The sequence below is a fragment of the Azolla caroliniana genome, unplaced genomic scaffold, assembly GCF_043228905.1.
Source record: "Azolla caroliniana isolate FFs.n. ecotype wild unplaced genomic scaffold, voAzoCaro1.0.p SCAF_1, whole genome shotgun sequence".
Classification (NCBI taxonomy): Eukaryota; Viridiplantae; Streptophyta; class Polypodiopsida; order Salviniales; family Salviniaceae; genus Azolla; species Azolla caroliniana.
Genome location: NW_028230436.1, coordinates 10905814 through 10928116, shown reverse-complemented (window position 1 = coordinate 10928116; position 22303 = coordinate 10905814). Strand labels below are relative to the sequence as shown.

General features: G+C 40.3%; 1 protein-coding gene across 1 annotated transcript; it reads right to left on the bottom strand.

Moving 5' to 3' along the window:
- Positions 1–8680: 8680 nt before the first annotated feature.
- LOC147868960 (mitogen-activated protein kinase kinase kinase 1a-like) lies at positions 8681–19889 on the bottom strand. Its single transcript, XM_087325206.1, has 8 exons — positions 19340–19889; positions 18531–18615; positions 16921–16983; positions 16034–16191; positions 15884–15959; positions 15693–15752; positions 9233–9340; positions 8681–9098 (listed from the first exon to the last, which is right to left on the bottom strand). Exons 1-8 carry the CDS (start codon positions 19660–19662, stop codon positions 8934–8936), a joined length of 1038 nt encoding a protein of 345 aa, XP_087181332.1. The 5' UTR covers positions 19663–19889; the 3' UTR covers positions 8681–8933.
- Between the last annotated feature and the right edge of the window lie 2414 nt (positions 19890–22303).

The window sequence follows — 22303 nt, the reverse complement described above, 5'->3', positions numbered from 1 at the left end:
ACGAATTTTGTGGCACACATGGTGAATGCAATGAACAAAGTGTAGAGGGACTGCATCCCAGACATCACCATGCCGTTTGTAGACGACATCCCAATCAAGGGATGTCCGGAGGATGTGAAGGACAAGTCAGTCTGACAGGATGGAAGCCGGAACTTCCTGTCGAACCACATCTCCGACGGCGAGAAGATATTGCAGAGGCTTGCACTACTCACCTTCTCTGGAGAGAAATCGGCATTCAAACAGTCCAAGATCCTAGTGGTCGGTCACTTGTGCGGCCATACGGCCGAAAACCGTCTCTAACAAAGGTGGAGACTAGGGATCGGCAATGGTTCAGTTTAGGCTTAGCCGGTTTGGCTTGGATCAAGCCAAACCGGCTAAGCCTAAACCATTTACGGGATCTCAAGGCTAAACCGGATTGTGAACCGGCTTGGTAAACGGTTTGGAAACCTCTCTCTCTCTCTCTCTCTCTTTTGGTAAAAGCACACAATTATATTATATACTATATTATATTAGATGATCCACTATATACTATAGTATACATTGTACAAGCTCTCCCTCCCACACTCTCTCTCACGTCTGTGGTCTCGACTCTCTCCCTCTCTCTCTCTCTCTCTCTCTCTCCCCCCTCTGTGTAGTCTCTCTCTCTCTTCCCCCTCTGTGTAGTTTCTCTCTCTCTCTCTCTCTCTCTCTCTCTCTCCTTATTTGTTGTCTCCCTCCCTCTCTCTCTCTCTCCCCCCTCGTGTAGTTCTCCCTCACTCACTCTCTCTGTCTCCCATCGTCTGTTTAGTCTCCCTCACTCTCTCTCTCTCTCTCTTTCTCTCTCTCCCCCTCTCTCTAAAGTTTATAAACGGCTTAGCCAGCTTGAGCCGGTTTGGCAAGGTTCAAGCCGAGCCGAGCCGTTGCCGATCCCTAGTGGAGACCATCGCGGCCATGAAGGAGGAATGTCAGACAACCACCGAGGTTCGATGGTTATTAGGGGCATGTGCCTTTTATCATATTTGGACCCTGCACTACGCACACATCGTAGAGCCACTCTACGGCTTGCTGAAGAAAGGGTGAAGGTCCGACTGGAGAGAAGAGCACTCAGAGGAGGTCTGGAGACTAACGGTGGCGTTGGCTCTTCGGAAAGCAGTGTACAAGAAGGACACCCTGATTTTCGTTACGGTGGACACAAATATGACCAGAATCGGATGGGTTATAAACCAGGAAGACAAAGCCGGAACGTGGTTCACCATCTGATTCAGCACAAAGGTCCTAAGTGAGCGGCAACAAGGATACGCCCAAGTTAAGCGCGAATTGTGGGTATCGTTTCGGCGGTGAAGGCCAACAAGGATTATCTAGTCGGGACGGAGGTGATAATCGAGACGGATTGCCTACCCATTCTCGATATGGTTTCTGGATGCGCAACTCCAGACCTTGCAATGCTCAGGTGGGTTGCATATATTAAGTCCCTGCATCAGGAGATACGACACATCTCCAAGAGAGACAATACCATGGCCGATATCTTGTCAAGAGCACGGTTCAAAGGAGAGGACGGCACGGTATCGGAAGACGAAGAAGTCGGCGTGGACTTCTTCGAGTTGGCTCAAATGTCGGCGAACAAACAAAGCACTCCGACCCAGAACGAGTTTGACGAGGACGAAGACAACAGGGAGAGGCTTCTAATCGGAAGGTTCCTAAGCACGATAGCGTCGGACACATCGTGGACAAAGGAGGAAGCGAATCAGATCCGAAAGAAGGCATATAAGCTCTTCCTACGAGACTGGAAGATCTTGCGGCATCCAAAGAAGCAAACCGGCACACCACTCTACGTGGTGACGAAGGATGAGTAGTCGGTGCTGATGTCGGAATTTCATGAGAGTCCCTGGTCCGGACATAGAGGGACATGTGCCATGTTCGAGAAGTTGAAGGAGAGGTACTGGTGGCCCGGAATGTACAAAGATGTGCACCACTTTGTGTCCACATGCGAGAGCTGCCAAATGCATTCGACGATCCAACACTGCGACAAGCTACACCCAACTTACCCGTCAACCATTCACTTCAAGTAGATGGTCGATTTAGTGACGATGCCGATGGGGGTGGGGCAGATGCGGTACCTGGTGCTTGCAAGAGAGGACCTAACGAACCAGGTGGAGGGTCGGACCTTAACAAACAAGACAATCGTGGAGGTATGCCAGTTCCTAATCGAAGACGTAGTCTACTGGTATGGGTGCGTCGAGAAGATAGTGACAGACCCAGGGGAGTTGAACACGCAAGAAGCTAAGGAATTGTTCGGCCAACCGAACTACGTAGAGTTCGATAACCGGATATTGACATATTTTGGTAGTGATGTGTGAACACACTTAGGATAGTGATGTGTGTGAACACATTTAGGACAGTAATGTGTGAACACACTTAGGACAATGATGTGTGTGAACACACTTAGGACTACATGGGCCTTTTTTCCCTCTTTAGGAGGTTTTTCCCTATGTCCATAAAAACCCTCATAACCCTAAAGTGGTTATGTTTTTTTGGGATTCAAAATAACAACCCAACACTAGTATCAGAGCTACAAAGCGACATTTCAGCAGCAACGCAACGGCTCTCATACGCACTCCGTCTGTGCCATCTGTGGTGACATTTTTCTACTGTTGAAAAAACAAATTTCTGCATGTTTTCTTCCTCTGCGCAGTTTTAGTTGTGTTTTTTTCTGCTTCCAAGTCGATTCAATCCTAAAAAAAGCCTCCTTGAGTCCTCCAAGAAAATCCTATAACCCTTAGAAATCAAATTTGTTTCCCTTTTCTCTTCACTTGTTCATCTTTCAAGTCAAAGAGGTACGTTATTCCCTTTTATTCATTCAGCAGTCCATTTTTTACATCAAAACATGTTCAGTTCACGGCCATGGCTGAGAGCAATGATGTATTTCAGATGCTTGTTGTTGAGGATAAACTAGATGGAACAAATTACCCTCCTTGGGCTTATATGATGCGCCATGTATTAGTAGTAGCAAAGGGGTTGTGGAATATGGTTCAAGGGGCTGAAAAACGTCTTGTTGTTGAGAACACAAATGTTGATGGCACTATTCTAACGAGGATGTTGATCATCCTGCTCATGCCCATGCTACAGTTTTTATTGTGCCAACTACAAAGCAACTTCGTTGGGATGGCAGAGATGCTCAGGAACATGCTTTCATAACTTTGTCTATGAAACGTGCCATTATTCCCCATATTCGCTCTTGCAAGACAGCAAAGGATGTTAGGGATACTCTTACCACTTTGTACTAAGCAAGAAATGAGGCTCGTGTTGCTTATCTCTTAAAACAATTGGAGAGTGAGCACATGAATGAAGGTGATTCTATGGACAATTTTCTTACAAAAATCAAAGATTTAAAGGAACAATTCATTTCTGCTAATGAAATAATACCATATAGTTCACTTGTGCAAACTGTTCTAAATGATATTCCTTATTCATATCAGAGTTTTGATTCTACTCTTCGTTTAATGATGAAAGGTAATCCCAATGCCTTATCATTCGAGGAGCTAGTCTTTGTTTTGTTACAGGAATATTAGTCTAGGCAAAACAAGTCTATTATGCGTCTTGTAGATCAAGATTTCCTAGCTAGTCAGAAGGGCAAAGGTAAATGGAACTCTTTTGCTACCAAGCAATGATTTGCTAATAATTCACAAGTGAATGAAAGAAAACAAGAGCAAAAACAAAAACGTTTTTGCAAATATTGTAAAGGAATTAATCATATTATGAAGAACTGTCCAAAATTGGCTGCAAAAGAGGCAAAGAAAAAGGAGGTAGGACTCGTTGTTGTAGAAGTCTCTGCACCAAAAACAAAGTCTGCAAATCTTGTGCAAAATGAAGAATGGGCATTTACTACTATTTGCAATTTTGACCCATCTTCACTTGAACAATGAATATCTATTGTACAATCAGATGTCTGGTACTTCGATAGTGGGGCAACCAAACATATTACCTCGCAACGCAATTTCTTCACTTCATTGGAGCTTGCCCCTATAGGGAATACTGTCACATGCGCCAACAACTCATCTTATCCAGTTATGGGTGTTGGTAAGATCATTTTGACTATTGTTGATGGTAGTCCTTTCACCTTGTCAGATGCTTTGTTTGTGCCAGGGATCAAGAAAACTCTGTTGTCAGTTTCAGCATTAGCCAAGGTTGGCTTGGTTGTTAAATTTGTTGATGATAGGTGTACAGTTCATGATCTGTCCAATGGGGATGTTATTATTGCTTCTAGCATTTTATGTCGTGGGCTATATAAGCTCGTAGATTATGAAAGATCTATAAATTGTTCCGCATGTGCAATACAAGATTCTCAGGCTATTTCAAATGCAAAGATTTGGCATGCACGATTTGGTCATCTGAATTTTGCAACTTTGCTTCGCCTGCAGAAATTTGAAATGGTGTCCTCCTTGCCCAAACTTGAGGCACCTCGGAAGCATATTTGTGAAGGTTGTATTTTGGGCAAAATGCAATGTTCATCCTTTCCAAAAGATGGTTCAATTAGAGCTACGCAGAAATTGCAGCTTGTTCATAGCGATGTCTGTGGTCCTATGCAAACGCATTCTCTTGGGAACTATCTTTATTTCGTGACTTTCATTTATGACTTTTCTAGGCATGCATGGGTATATCCATTGAAGGCAAAGTCCGAAGTGTTTCTGTGCTTCAAACAATTTCTAGCTTTGGCTGCATGTAAAATGGGCACCCTCCGTTCTGATCGGGAGGGGGGGGGGAGTATATGTCTTCTGAGTTTAATGCATTTTCGTTGAACGTGGGATAAAACATCAATGTACAGTGTCATATACACCTCAACAAAATGGAGTTGTTGAAAGAAAGAACGGGTCACACATGGAAATTGCGAGGTGTATGGTCAAAAGTCAGGCCTTACCATATAGTTTCTAACTTGACGTTGTCATGTGTGCAACATATGTACTCAACAAGTGTCCCACTAAAGCACTGCACTCTATCACTCCATATGAAGCTTGGCATGGCCAAAAACCATCTATTGCTCATCTGCGTGTATTTGGTTGTTTGGAATATGCATTAGTGCCTAAACAACGCAAAAATTGGATGATAAAGCAGTGAAATGTATTTTTGTAGGATACAGTTCTGAAAGTAAAGGCTATTGTCTATATCATCCACAATCTAAACGCATTTTGCTTAGCCATGGTGTTTTTGTGGAGGATGCAATTCAACCAATTCTTTCATGTACTTGAGGCCCACTTAAGGCACCTTCTCAACCTTTGGAAGCTACTCATAATGATGCAAATCATTCCATTTCCGATGCAGAATATTCTATTTCTGATGCAAGCTTACATGATGCACTTATTAATGAGAGGGTTGATATAGAGGAGGCAAAGATTGTGCCTAAATGGTTGTTGCAGACTTTGCAAGACAGTAAATTGGATTTTCCTTTATCATATCGTACTCGTTCAGGTTAGCATAGTGTTTCTTTTGCATCGGATTGTTATGCTATGGTTGCCTCTAGTCTTTGCGATGAGAATGAGCTTGTTTCTTTTGCTGAAGCACAAAATTCAAAAAATTGGATGGTTGCTATGCAATCAAAATATGATGCTATTATGAAGACTAGTGCATGGTCTTTATGTGACTTGCCTCCTGGCAAGAAGGCTATTAGCACTAAGTGGGTATATAAGCTAAAGTGTAAACCTGATGGAACAATTGATAGGTATAAGGCTAGGCTTGTTGTGAAAGGTTATGTCCCAAAAAAAAGGCATTGATTTTGATGAGACCTTTGCTCCCACCTGCCGTATGACTACTGTTCGTAGCATCTGTGCAATTGCAGCTCATCATGGTTGGAATGTACATCAGTTGGACATTAAAACAACATTTCTAAATGGTGATCTTCATGAGGAAGTGTATGTATCCCATCCCCGTGGTTTTGTGCAGAAAGGGCATGAACACAAAGTGTGCAGGTTGAGAAAGGCATTATATTGCTTGAAGCAAGCACCACGTTCTTGGTATGAAAAAATACATGCCTATTTGATTGCATTTGGGTTTGAGAATAGTCCAACTAAAAGCACCTTATATGTTAAGCATGTTGATGATGTATTTATTATCATGGTTGTGTATGTCGATGATATGTTGCTCACTGGTCCCAATGAGAAGTAGATTGCTAACTTTATGGTTGTTTGCATGCCTCTTTTGAGATGTTAGATTTGGGGCATTTGCATCATTATTTGGGCATTCAATTCATGCAAATTGATGGTGGAATAGCTTTGTGTCAATCAAAATACATTGACACATTATTACAACATTTTGGCCTTAAAGACTATAAACCTATTGCCACTCCCATGGAGACAAGTTTACGTTTGCGCCTTCATGATGCTGGAGATGCATTTGATGTTGTTCTCTATCAGCAGGCAATTGGATGCTTGATTTACTTATGCATAACCCGACCTAACATGCAGTTTGTTGTCTCTTAGATGAGCATGTTTATGCATTGCCCCGGAGTTAAGCATTGGCAGGCAGTTAAGCGCATCTTTCGCTACTTGAGTGGTACCCGATCACTTGGGTTGTTTTATCCCAAGGGGGGATCACTACCACCAAACCTGCATGCTTTTTCTTACTCTGATTGGGTTGGTTGTTATGACACTCGTGTGTCCACAAGTGGTTTTTGCTTCATGCTTGGTAGCTCATGCATATCTTGGTTGAGCAATTGTGGCCACTTCTAGTTGTGAGGTTGAGTATAGGGTAGCTTTCACAGCTACAGTTGAGTGTGTGTGGCTCAGAAGCCTTTTAGCTTATTTGGGTGTTGGTCAATCTTCTGCCACCACCATCTTCACTGACAGTCAAAGCACAATGGCAGTTGCGAGGAACCTTGTGTTCCATGCTCGCACTAAGCACATTGAGGTGCATTATCACTATGTCAGGGAAAGGTTCTCCACTAGAGAGATCAGTTTGGCTTATGTGCCCACACAAGAGAACATTGTAGACCTCTTCACAAAGGCTCTGCCTAGGGAGAAGTTTGAAGCTTTCCGCAAAGCTTTAGGCCTAATCCCATTTGTGGAGTCATCTCTATCCACATAGCTTAGCACTTGTTTAACCATGAGTGACAGCTCCTTGTTCACTGCATCACTCCCAAGGGGGATTTGTTGACATATTTTGGTAGTGATGTGTGAATTAGGGTAGTGATGTGTGTGAACACATTTAGGACAGTAATGTGTGTGAACACACTAAGGACTACATGGGCATTTTTCCCCTCGTTAGGAGGTTTTTCCCCCTATCCATAAAAACCCTCATAACCCTAAAGTTGTTAAGTTTTTTAGGGATTCAAAATAAGAACCCAACACCGGATACATGCCATCTGACCTCATGTTCAAACAAAAGCCAATCATGCCGATAGAATAAACGATAACATCATGGATGTTGGTTGACTAGTCGGACAAGATGAGTCGGGAGAAGCTGTTAGCGACGCAAATCAGACAACTCGAGCGAAGGCCGGAGGACGTAGAACGAGCTAAGGCAAAGCTACAAGTGATGCGGGAAAGGAATAAAGATTGGTTCGACTAAACACACCAATTGAGGCTGAGAAAGATCGAAGAAGGCGATTGGGTGCTAGTCTATGACAGCAACCTCGACAACCAGCACAAATCAACTCGTATGTGGTGACGAGCGCCAACAACAATGCAACGTACCAGCTTGCAGAGCTCAAAGGGGCGAGGATCGCGGTGCTGATGGCAAGGAAGCGGATAAAAGCCTTCAAGAAGCAACTTGAGGTGGAGCCGGATTTGGAGGTAGAGGCTGAAAGCGCGTACGAGGACGAGGAGCTAGATGAAGATTGGATCGGCGACGGTTCGAGCAAGGATGAGTAAGAACTTGTCCGGAATCTCCACTCCTTCACTACCTGGCACCATTCCGACACATACATATGGAATTTTGCAACAACATGATGGCAAAAGTCAATCCACGTAAAAAATAGAGAGTATGGCTTCTGAGAGCTTATAGTGCATAACTTTCACAACATGGACGTTGATTTTGTGGATGTCCCAGGTAGTGAATGAGATCATAGACAATTGAGAGATTCCCACTAGAACTTGATCCTTCTCGTTAAGACATTTAACAAAGATAAAACCTACATCAGTTCATATATTGTTTTTGCCTCTAAAGGAGGATCTTGTCATGTGTTTGTCCTTGTTTAGATACTCGAATGCAATTACAAACATGCATGTTAGAATGTATTTGAATTTCTGTATGTATATTTTTCTCAAAAATCTTGGTTTGTAGGAGAGTATTTTAACACAAGGTTTCAGAAGAATGTGGGAAAGTGGGTACGGAAATGAAAAGTTTATCAAGAACACATAAGCATTTAGGAGAATATACATAGTAGAACTTTAGGGTCTATTGAGATGGGACAAATAAATAGATATCTTTTGTAATGTCCATGAGTATTAGGAATCAGCAACGGTTTTGTTCGATTCAAGGCTATCTAAGTCAAACCATTTAAAGAATTGAAATTTACATTGAATTGAACCGAACCATGATAACATTTACTAAAGAAAATCCACACTCAAACCAAACGATTTTAGAGATTTTCAAACCATTAAAACCACGGTTTCGATGTTTGATTTTGCTTTTCAAGTTAGGTCAACTTTCAATTTTATAATTTTAAATCTTTCAATATTTCATTTTTTACTTTTTCCCTAAAATATCATAATTAGCCTTAAAAGGAAAAGTTGTTCAAAAAAATATTTAAGAAAAAATAATCAAGTGACAACCTTAAACCTTTTAAACTATTTAAACCATTTACAACATAGTTTCAAACCGTTTGAACCGAAACGAACTATTCCCCCAGCGAAACCAAACCGTTAAAAAAATAATGAACCTGAACCAAACTGTTTAAAACGTTAATCCGTTAAGCCGCAGTTTCGCAATTTGGTTCAAACCGAACCGTTGCCTGTTGCCGATTCCTAATCAGTATATCGCACAAAGGGGTGCTCCAAAAGCTGACTCGCAGAAGGCCTTTTCATAGGATCAATTTCCAAACAGGTTCTAATGAAACTCTTTGCATCTTCTGGTAATGAGTGAGGAATCGGAGGTGGCTCTCCATGTCCGACCTTCCACAATACACGATGCTATAATGGTACCAAAGAAAAAACATGTTATTACCAAAAACATTCCCTTCATTTTCACTAAATTTCCTGCGCACCCCTTGGTATTTCAAAAATCAGAGATTAATAAATAATTTGATATTAACAGAACTACATACCCATTCTAAGTCCCCAAAAGGAGGAGCCCTTGTGGCCATCTCAAGGACAGTGCAACCCAAACTCCAAATGTCAGCTGGAAAGCTATATGTCTTCCTTGGGTCGATAACCTGAAAATTTGACAAAGGAAGATATAGCCACATGTAACTGAGAAAGAAAAAACAAAAAGGCGAACTTTTCATCATTAAATGTCCCAAGGAATAACTCGAACATTTATGGGTAATGGGACTAGAGACTGATGTACCATAATCATTATTGTCCACTTCAGCAGTGCACTTTGGCACATGAAGCATTAGTAAAAACATGTTTAGGAGAGCCCCGATACATGATTACAACAACATGGTTTGATGCCACAAGAGCAATATCTAGAGCTCATAAGTGAGAAAATACAGATAACACTCAAGAAGTGAAATAGAAACTAAACCAAAAGACAATCGAAGGTTCGATTATATACAGTAGGTATTACGATGGCCGATTAATGTACCACTTACTTCACTTTCACAACAACCATCACTTGATGTATTTCCAATTTCTTATACCAAGTTTACCCACTATTACATGCATGATCGATTCATCTTTAGTTGATCAGAATTGGATTACAACTAGTATTAGAAATATTGAGAATCGAGTAGATAGGTATATAGAGTTACAACTGCAGAGATGGATATATGAAAACAGAATTTCTATTACATATGAGAGTAGTTCAAAATGGTAGTTTTCCCATGCGCTCACACCTTAGAGCTTAGATAGGATATGGACCGGCTCACTACAAAATTAGTGGGGACTAATGATCAATCTGACCACTGTGTGAGAAAAGTGACTTATAATCTATGTTTGGTCTTAGTATAAATGTGCAAGTCAGTTGACAGTAGTGGAGATATTCCTTTTCTGTCAACTGACTTGTCATTTAATATGACCCAACTCCCTAGGTACAGGCTAGTGCTAGATAATACTTATCTTGAAGTCAATGACGCATACTTCAAGACTAAGTACATCGTAACTTGCCCACAAAATATTCTAGCTGACTTGATTAGCCAATCCTTTTATCTATTTCTCTCTTTCCTAAATATATTGTGTCCTACGCATCTACGGTTTCCTAGATTAACACCTTATCGACCCATATGGTAGAGTTGCACACTAGCCGCTCCTCATTTGGGGCGCTATCACAAAATGTGCACTCTAAGAGCACATATGGGGATAGATTTACAACTTGGGGCTGATCATTGATTATATCTAACACGCCCCCTCAATGATCAACCCATTGAGTTCACTTGGAATTGGGCCAACACCTAGTCGTCGAAGGTGTTGTTGCAACTGTTCTGCTCCAAGCGCCTTTGTGAAGATATCTACAGCATTTTCTGATGTTGGACAGTACTCAAGCTCCACAATCTCATCATTTATTAGCTCCCGCACATAGTGATACTGAATCTCTATGTGTTTAGTACGTGCATGAAATACGGGGTTCTTGGCAATGGCCATGCAACTCTGATTGTCACACCTCAATACCGTTGCCGTCCTTATTGGGACTGCCACATCCATAAGGATTCTTCTTAGCCAAACTACCTCGCATGCCGCTATGCATGCTGCTTTGTATTCTGCCTCCGTTGAAGATAGTGCCACTGTTGGTTGTTTTTTACTACTCCATGAAACAGCTCCAGATCCTATTGAAAAACAATATCCAGAAACTGATTTTCTGGAATCACTATCTCCAGCCCAATCGGAGTCGCAATATCCACTAAGTTGGTCAATTGTTGGCTTGTAGAAGATTCCATAATTTAAAGTACCCACAATGTACTTTAATACACGTAGAGCAGCTTTCCAATGAGTCTCCTTCGGCTTGTTGCTGAATCGACTCACCACATTGACTGCAAAACAAATATCCGGCCTAGTGTTGCATAGGAAAATTAGACTTCCTACTAGTTGTCTATACTTCCTTATGTCAACCATTGGTGATGAGTCTTCTTGGGATAGCTTGCAGTTTGACTCCATTGGAGTCGACTTCGACTTGCTGTCCATCATCCCGAAGGTCTTCAAGATCTCTGTTGCATACTTTCTTTGTGACATGAAGATGCCGACCGAGGTTTGCCAAACCTCAATTCCAAGGAAGTAGTGTAGAATCCCCAAGTCTGTCATTTCAAACTCAGTTTTCAAACACTCTTGTGTTTGGCCAATGCACTCTTCATGGTCACCAGTAAGTACTAGATCATCCACGTAAATGATAATGATGACTTGTTTCCCGTCCTTCATTTTGACATACATACTTGCATCCGAAGCACATTGCTTAAAGTCGATTGATCGTAAGAAGCTGTCTATCCTCTTGTTCCAAGCTCTTGGTGCTTGCTTTAGACCATATAGTGCCTTCTTCAGCTTGCAAACTTTGTTTTCTGAATTCGGTATCTCAAACCCCGGTGGTTGTGTCACATATACCTCCTCCTTGAGATGCCCATTCAGAAATGCTGATTTGACATCCATTTGATAAATCGGCCATCCTCTTGAAGCAGCCAACGCTATGACCATTCGAATTGTTGTCATGCGAGCTGTCGGGGCAAATGTTTCTTGTACATCGAACCCTTCAATTTGGGAGTATCCTTGCGCTACTAGCCTGGCCTTGAATTTCTCCAAAGAGCCATCAGCTTTATACTTTACTTTCCATACCCACTTCGTGCCTATCACCTTCTTCTTTGTTGGCCTCTCTACCAACTCCCATGTGTCATTTTTCATGATGCTATCATATTCTGATATCATCGCCTCTTTCCACTTCGGGTCGGCCATAGCTTCCTCCACCGAGGTCGGCTCACTCACTGAGCCTATGATGTCCACCATCAGAGCCATGTTGACAATGTGGTCAGAGGTTCTTCCTTGCTCCTGTATTCTTCTTGATCTTCGTAATCCATCAGTTGAAGTTTCAGGAAACTCAACTTTAGGAGTATGATCATTGAAGAGTTGTTGAGCCCACTTAGGTATTTTCTTTACATGTGGGACTGGCATAGGCTGAACTAGTGAACCATTACCATCAGATGGTTCAGCTTCCTTTTTTGGATAATGGGTCGGGATTGGGTAAAATACTTCTTCAGTTGATGAGATAACTTGAGAATCGTTGTTCTCAGCTAGCTGTGGTTGTTCCTCATCGAACACCACATCGCGGCTTGTCAATATCTTTCTTGCCTCTGGATCGTAGAGTCGATAGGCCTTTGACTCTTCACTATATCCGAGAAAGATACACTTTTTGCTTTTAGCATCCAACTTCTTTCTGCTCACATCTGGAATATGTGCGTAGCACATACACCCAAAGGTTCTGAAGTGCAGCACTGAAGGTTTCTTGCCTGAATAAGCTTCTTGGGGTGTTTTCCCTTGAAGTGCCTTCGTGTAGCTCCGATTGAGGATGTAAACTGCTGTGTTCACTGCTTCAGCCCAGAATGGGTCGGGCAGCGCTTGTGCCTTCAACATACACCTAGCCATCTCGACAACTGTTCGATTTCGACGTTCGACAACGCCATTTTGTTGTGGGGTGTAGGCAGTTGTAAGTTGGCGCTTAATTCCATGCTCTTTGCAATACTCACAGAATTCTATTGATAAGAATTCTCCACCTCGATCAGAGCGTAGCTCCTTCACTAACTTTCCAGACTCTCGCTCGACAAACTTATGCCATCTTTTGAAGATTTTAAAAGCTTCAGCCTTCTCCCGAAGGAAGTAAACCCACATCTTTCTGCTGAAGTCGTCGACTATTAGCATATAGTAGAGAGATCCACCCATTGCAGGAGTCACCATTTTTCCAGAGAGGTCAATGTGTATTAGCTGTAGAGGAGTCTTTGCCCGATTTTGACTCTCTTTTGGAATGGCTGATCTTTGATGCTTGCCCATCATACAAGCATCACAAACATGACTTAAGTCAGATAGGGTTGGCAACCCAACTACCATATTCGACTTCTTCATCTCCTTCAACACAGCAACGTTGAGATGCCCAAATCTCTCATGCCATTGCTTTGTGTTGGTACTTGTGCTGTGGTCAGTAGAAATGGTAAACGCGCTCAGCTCATAGAGATTGTTGCGCCTCACCCCTATTCCTACAACCTTGCCAGCAGAATCTGTTATTTCTGCACCCGACTTCTTGAATCGAACATCAAGACCCTTGTCAGTCAGTGCAGAAATGGACAGTAGATTCTTCTTCAGATCTGGCACGTACAACACTTGAGAGAGATGCTTTGTCCCACCGGTCGTTGCTTTGAGGGAGACGGTTCCGGTTCCTTTGGCCGGACATCGAGCATTGTTCCCGACCACAACATTGATGGGCTATTGTAGAGGTGTCCAAGAACTGTACCAGTCACGATTACTGGTCATATGTCGGGATGCTCCACTATCGAGAATCCAAGACTCATCAACAACTTGAGTGTCAACTGAAGAACACACTTCTTCAGTTGCGACCCATAACTCTAGTTCATCTACGACATTGTTAGCGGACTCGGGCTCTCTCCAAGAAGTCTTATTAGAACCATTCTTCTCATCCGCCATCTTCTTTCGACAATCCTTGATTGTGTGACCCTTCTTGTCACAGTAGAAACACGATCCATTGAACTTCTTCTTCTTTGGTATCCTATTCGCATTGTTTGAATTGGATGCCCCTTCACCCTTAGTCCTAGAGACAAATGCTGAATCTTCCCTTTCTTCTCTTGTCTTCAGCCGAAGCTCCTCTTCAAGCAGCATTGCACTTAGTTCATCAAATTTTAAAGGAGTGGGTCGAACCTGAGTGTTCAACGCTGTCACAATGCCATCATACTTGAAAGGAAGTACTCGAATGCACCGACGAGCCATATCCTCTTGAGAGACGACTACTCCAACAGCCGCCAGCTGATCTTGAAGATCCTTAATCCTTTTTACAAAGGATTCTACTTTCTCTCCATCAGCGAGCTTCTCTGCAGCAAGCTGATTTTCGAGGTTTTGTATCCTTGTATAGTTTCTGGTCTCATACTGGCTAGCCAATATGCTCCAAGCTTCATGTGCCCTAGTTGTATGTTGCACTAGTGTTAGTACGGAGTCACATACACCAGTGACTATGGTACATAGCGCATCAGCATTCCTTCTCTTCCAGGCTCGAAGTAGATCAGCATTTGGAGGAATTGATGTGGTAGGGTGTGCAGGGTCAAAGGTTGCCATGGGCTCAGGGTCTCCCCCTGTGGGTCCCATGATTGTTTCCAACAACTCGTAGGAATCCAAAATGGCAGACATTTTGAACTTCCATAGAGTGTAGTTGGTTCCATCTAGCTTTCCATCAGACAATGGAGGTGGGCGAATGCGCAATGGAGCAGCTGCAACATTCGTGGACAAGGCCATTGATACTCTGTCTGTCTCTCTCTCTCTCTCTATTTCTCTCTGTTGCTAGACAGCAACTACCCGTATATACCTAATCTAGATCAACCTCTTCGCTCTGATACCATATTAGAAATATTGAGAATCGAGTAGATAGGTATATAGAGTTACAACTGCAGAGATGGATATATGAAAACAGAATTTCTATTACATATGAGAGTAGTTCAAAATGGTAGTTTTCCCATGCGCTCACACCTTAGAGCTTAGATAGGATATGGACCGGCTCACTACAAAATTAGTGGGGACTAATGATCAATCTGACCACTGTGTGAGAAAAGTGACTTATAATCTATGTTTGGTCTTAGTATAAATGTGCAAGTCAGTTGACAGTAGTGGAGATATTCCTTTTCTGTCAACTGACTTGTCATTTAATATGACCCAACTCCCTAGGTACAGGCTAGTGCTAGATAATACTTATCTTGAAGTCAATGACGCATACTTCAAGACTAAGTACATCGTAACTTGCCCACAAAATATTCTAGCTGACTTGATTAGCCAATCCTTTTATCTATTTCTCTCTTTCCTAAATATATTGTGTCCTACGCATCTACGGTTTCCTAGATTAACACCTTATCGACCCATATGGTAGAGTTGCACACTAGCCGCTCCTCATTTGGGGCGCTATCACAAAATGTGCACTCTAAGAGCACATATGGGGATAGATTTACAACTTGGGGCTGATCATTGATTATATCTAACAACTAGCATGTCCAATCATGCTTTTATAAGTACCAAATACAACTATAACACAAATGGCACTTCAACAGGCAAATACCTATAACTACCTTTTCTAACTTTCTACAAGAATAGAACCCTGATGAGCTACCCTTATGAGGGGGGGAAAAGATTGTTAAAAAGTCTGCTGAGAGAGGTTCATTGGTATATAAACAAATACACAAACCATGCCATTGGTATATAAACAAATATATGGGACTAAAGACCATATGGATAAAACTTGATGTATCAGATTTCCTTTTTAATAGTGGCTAGCTACACCTCTGAAGTATGAAACTTCTTGAGAAACACTCGTTTACCATGCCATTGGAGAGACATAATCCTAATTTGAAAGAAACATGAATCAAATGAGATAAAACTAACCTCCGGAGCCATCCAACACGCACTTCCCTTGCAAGACTTGAGTTCATCTAATTTTGAAATCTGCACACATATTGCAATAATTTTCAACACAGTTTTCAGCAACACTGCACCGAGAACGCTTTACATAGGCAGCAAAAAAATGAAGTACAAGAATGGATAAGCATAAAACTAATGAAACAGTTTGCAGAAACCTGTTTTGCTAGTCCAAATTCTGCAATTTTGATCCTCCCATTAGTGTGTACTAATATATTTGCACATCTGATATCCCTAGGATGGCAAAATGCTAAAGTAAGCCCCATTATCGCGGTCCTTAAAAACCACAAACAAAGAATGAATATTACCTGTGTATGACGTTGCAATCATGCAGATACTTTAAACCACTTAAAATCTGTCTGGTGTATATCCGTATTTGAGAGTCAAATAATGGATACTCCTGATACAAAGAGGCAAGGGACCCCTTGCTGACCAATTCCAAAAATATGTACAATTTGTCTGGTTTCTGTCAACAAGCAAAGATACTGTTTCATTATTTCATAGATACAATTTTCTAGTACCGCAAATTTACATCACATGTGAAATTTTCAGATATAATCAGTTACAAAATTTAAACCAGATTAAGCTCACGCACTTTTTCTGGACAAATAATGATTTGTGCATGAGAACTAAATATAGAGTTACAAAAAAGACCATTATTAGATTGTCTTGCATCACAATGATAGAGATAACAGAAATGAAAAAATGTGATGAGAGTCAATAGTTCCAACCCTATACACTCTTTAACAATATTCATAAAACACTTTCTTAACTATTAAGTAAAAACATTGTCACTCTACTTGAATCCTGAATGTTCAGCAAGGCATAGCACATTAAACTAAGAGTATCATATGATTGAAGTGATTGCTACCCATTTGTAGCATTGGTCTGCTTTGTCATATACAGGTTTGTATTGATTACTGCATTTTTTACGTCATTCTCTCTTCCTTGCATTATTCTTGTCTCTCTAATTAAGTCTTTAGTGGTTTGCCCAGACAATATTAGCCTTAGAGAATTTTTTTACATAACTCAAAAGTGAAACTGAGACAATACCATTATTTAATATCTACTCATTTCTTTCTATCGTTTGATATACGAACATAATTTTACCAAGAAAGCTTTTCTAGAATAAAAAATAAAGCCAATTCTAGATTTTTGAAACGAATATTAGAAATCTTAGTTAGATATTACTAACCTTTTGAGTACCATAATATCTAACAATATTCTCATGTTGGAATCTGCTAAGTACGTCAATTTCCTGTAGTCACAACCAAATACTCCATAAGCCAAGCAATAGAAAAACTGAAAGACAAACATGTATACAAATAGAGAGACAAAGAGGAGAGAGAGAGAGAGAGAGAGAGAGAGAAAGAAAGAAAGAAAGATGTATTAATGTCTTTTAAGAGTTCGAAATGGTCTATAAGATCAAACAAGAGATTACATCTTAAAATGTTGATAAGACAAACGGTTCGGTTCGGTTAGGTTTGAGCCAAAACCGTGCCCATTGATAGTCTTATCTTTGAGAACAGCAAACCAGAATAAACATAACTAAATAATAATAATTATTAGAAATATAATTAAGAATAGAAAGAAAGAAATTTAATGTCTACTAGAGGCCAAAATCAGACTCTGAGACAAATCATGATTATGAATATGGATGAATTCATGCAAAAACAAAAGCTCTAGGTTTCCTAAAGATTCATGAACATGATATTAATGCATGTGGTGGAATGATTTTGGAGATGTTTTATAAGCATTACGTGGAGGAGGATTTCCACATTTGTCAAGTTCTACAACCATTGAGAGAGTAAAGCGTCTATGCCAAAAACTAGAGAAGTGCAATTTCAAACACGGTCAAATGGAGTTTCTGGGATATGTAGTCTCATTAGGGAATCTCAATGGATCCATCCAAGATTTAACTGGTTCTAGATTGGGATACAGAAAATTCTATTTTTGATGTTCTCCTTAAATACAACAGATGGAATGCATATCCTAGGAAATTTAAACACCAAGAAAACGTATGCAAGCTAAGGAATATGGCAAGAAAATGTCTATGGAATCACGTCAACCTGGGCATTCTTCCTAGCGAGAATCATTCCAGTGGACGATGGCAATGAGGATTCAAGAAACACTAGACATCAATATTTCCAGAATTGAGCCAGGTTTTGTATTTGGTTTGGTATAGCCACTGCTCCAATCATCAGGGTGATAAACTTTTCTGATTGAAGAGAGAAAGAGGAGAAGACAACAGAATTGAAGAGAGAAAAGACAAGTTTTGCTACTCAGAATGATAAATGGACATCAGGGAGCAATAGAGAATAGAAAATAGAGGGAGAAGTTAGTTCTGAGACTAGAAAAGAAACTGTGAACTTAGATATTCAAATATATGAATATATAAGTGATACAAGTGCTTTAATACTTCATCTTCCCAATCCTAAAATTGACTTTCCACATAAATACTATATTTTCAAACTCATACTCCAGAACTCCCTTCGCTACAACCTATCATTACACGTACACCATGGACTAGCTCTTTCAAGAAAATATACAATATGGTACATTGAATATGTAGGAGAGTATATATAATAGCGGGCATGGTTTGAGTTCATCGATCCATCTCTTAACATTCCAGGTGAGAACATTGGGAATAGTTAGAAGAAATCTGGCGTTTGATTGTATTCTAAGGAATGGTTCTAAGAAAAATATGGAAAAATAAATGAAACATCGATATGAAAAGTTAATTCATAATTTTCTAGATGTGTGATGACATAAAAAAAAGACAAATGTATAAGCTATTTCACGTACCTGTTCCAATTGTGAAACACATTTCTGCACTTTAATATTATTCTCTGACAAGGACGCTTCTTTTACTGCAAAATATATTCCATCCCTGCAATGATAAATGGAAGTTGTGCAAGGTACTATTAAATGAGAAGACCCACTAAGGTTTACATGCTTAAAATAATAAATTTTCCATTTCGATCAAAATACAAAACCTGAGCTCAGATCTTGGATCATACCAATATCCAGCAGCATCCATGACCATTAGAATGAAAGTTCTTGTGAATAATAATTGCTTTGGAAAATCATGCTTGCTTCATTAAGAATCAGACCTTGATTCTACAATACCTCTTTAGATGATATGTAGGAATCCTATCCCATTTAATTGCAGTGCAATGGAAATACATCAAGAAGTCTTTTCGTAGTACATTAACACCAGAAACAAACATCTAGAAGCCTTTTTCTAGTACAAATTTTTGAGAAACTATGGAGTGGGCAAGAACAATGAGTTCATCCAGCATTGTTACCTTGACCTAATCCGAAAGTGATTACTACCAACGGTGTACTACAAGAGTCAGTGGATTTTCGTTATTAGAAATATATATCAGCCAAAACAAATGGAAAAGAAAAGTGAACTCGAATAATAAATGGCATTCATCCCATCTAATACATTCATTTTTAAGGTTAATGTTTGATGTAATTATGCAATAGTATAAAAGGGTCAATACAAAAAACACTTTATAGCATTTCAACATGTAATTATGCAATATTATAGGATGAAATTTTCTGACTACACATTAAATGGAAAGAATACTCAAAAGTTGAAAACTTACTTAGAGAGCCCCTCGTACACTGTTCCAAATGAGCCACTGCCAAGTGGCTTCTTAAGTTTTCTCCATGATGTGATGTTTACACGCGGTAGGGAAATTTGAGGTACTGAATCGATCACCAAAGAGGGGATATCTCTATCAGCAGAAATTCCATTTTGCAGTACAACTTGAGATGCGAACACAAGTTCTTCCTCAGACTGTTGAACAAGATTGCTCTCTGAAACACTAGGATTCTCTAGATCTTCTGAAATAGCTGTAGGTTGCTCACTGACATCAATCATGCTGGATTCCTTCTCTTGATCCTGAGCAGGACGTGACAATGGCATGGCGGAAAGAGCGTGAATAATCTGTCTGATCAGACTTCGTCGCTAAGGACGTGGCACAAAAATATTGACTTCGTCTTTGTTTTACATGTTGGAGCCGTTTCTTTGTTCTTCTTCTTGCTGCTGCTGCTGCTGCTTCTTCTTCTTCTTCTTCTTCTTCTTCTTCTTCTTCTTCTTCTTCTTCTTCTTCTTCTTCTTCTCCTTCTTCAGTTGAGACTTCTTCTTCTTCGGTATCATTAGTGTTTTCCTTGTACCTTAAGTATTTTACCGATTGACACTTAAGTATCGCATATAAAGTGTTTTTCTTTGTACCTTTTTATGTGATTAAGTATTTTAAACAAGATTACCGTGCCTTGGTTATTCATTAGTATCAAATGTGGTTAATTCATTAGCATTTTTCAGATAAATGCATTTATTCAGTGTCTGATCAGAGGGGTCCACCACAGCTTTGAAAAATACAGCATACTGTAATTACAGAGAAGTTCCTGTATATTTCCTCCTCTTCCTCTTCCTCTTCCTCTTCCTCTTCCTCTTCCTCTTCCTCTTCCCTTCTTCTCCTTCGTCTTCTTCTTCTTCTTCTTCTTCTTCTTCTTCTGATCTACGGAAGCTATGGAAGGAGATCTGAAGGCTGTTGTGGTCATCATCAAATTACCTTCCCCAGACAACCCTTCAGAAGGCAAAGCCATCGGACGTGCCATTGCATTGAAAGAAAGTTCCAGTGTCCAAAACCCTAATCCTAGCCCTAGCCCAATTTCTGATGAAGCCCAAGCTGAGGGGATTTAACGTTCTTCCTTTGCATAGCGCTGAACTTAACAATTCCATGATACCCGAGTCTGGAGAGAAGAATTCGGATTAGAGGAGGATAAATAAACAAAAATCCTCCTTTTAGGTGTTTTTTTGCGGCATTACTGAATGTAGGTGATTGATTGTGCATGAATGGATGGCTAGAGCCACATGTGAAAGTGTAAGATAAATAAGCGAGATCTCTTTGTAGGATAGGATAGTCTTCGCTCGGCCTACCCGAGAAAGGGATCGAGTTTGTGTATATTTTAACTAAAGGAGAGTATGTTCTTTTTTGGTAAATATGATTCGTCAACGCTTGAGCTCAAAGAAGGATAACTCGAAGATAGTGATGAAGATGAGAATAACATGTTTTTTTCCTATCCAATCAAAAGAAAGTTTTCATGCATTCGGACTCTGAAGTTGTCTTTCCAAAGGATTTAAATTCTTCAACTACATACTTCCTCACCAAATTCAATTTCTTCTTCGACTCTTGTTAGCCGAGATAAGATTCGTAGCACGAGAGCAGGTGCAGAAATGAACACATTCGCTTCTCCTTAGCTACTTCTATGACCATATTTTTCCTCTTCGTGGAAATGTGTATCCTTCTGGCTAAGAAATGTGTGCCATGATTCTCATGAAGTATATCCTTTAAATTATATGTGTTGATAGTTATGTATTAGAATGTAGGTATCAAACTAATAAGAATGCCCTTAATCACGTGCACAATTTTAAGACCATTAGGTTTTTACCAAACAGGAGGAAGTGGTAATTGCGGGGAACGGCTCGCGCCAACCATATGGTCATGACAAGAAGGAGGTTGGGGCACTACTACTATCTACTATATATATACTACTACTAAATCATCACAATCTTACTTAACCCACACAAAATACGCTACTCTTACTTAGGCTTGTGCGAGTGGAGCCAAATGCTTTACAAAGATAAATCTTTTCAAAGGTGGTTTAATCTTATTTGATTTTGTTTGGGCAATGTATGGAAAATTGTGTTCCCCACTCAATATGGGTAATTTTGAGCATATATACTTATGGTCTTTGGTCTCACAAATGCACTAACAAATTTTCAACATATGGCCAACTATACTTCATACATATTCATCATCATTCATCTAGGTAACATTATGGTCTTTTCTTGGCTTCAAGAGGAGCATAATATGTGCATGTCCCCTGAATTCTACGATGATTGTGAGAATATGGCCTCTAATGCAAACTGAAGAAGTATGGTTTTGATCACAATAAAGTGAAATTCCTATAATATATAGTCCAGAGTTGGAAGGCATTTCTATGGATTGAGGCAAGGTGCCTACGGTACTGAAGGGGCAAACACCACGATCCATGTGATGTCAAATGTTTTAGGGGTTTGAAGTTTGTAATGCAAATTCATTAAGAATTAGTTGAAGATGGTTCCACCCATTACATAACTTACATAGAATAATCAACCAATCGCATGGACTTCAATTGCAGTTAAGGCATTCGAAAGCATAAAGTGTGCATTTACACGTTGTCGTGAAGATTTCCAGGTACAGTGAGAAAACCGGATGGAGCGGGCAAAGTCAGCAATGTGCAACATGTGCACATGTACGTTAGGAAATTGTAAATAGGAATAAAGGAAATGAAAGGGGTGCTAAGATGCACGTGAGTTAGTGAGGAGGTATACATTAGTACACTTGCATACGTGGTGAGGGTGTTTAATGTACCTCCCCAGAAATCATGGCAACATATCTCCTCTGAAAAAAAGGAATATTTATCCCACATTGTAACATACCTCTCTCCTTGAGCTATAAAAGGAGGGAAGAGTTCCTTGTAAAGGGGGTTCCCTATTTTTACGAGTTCCATATATTTTG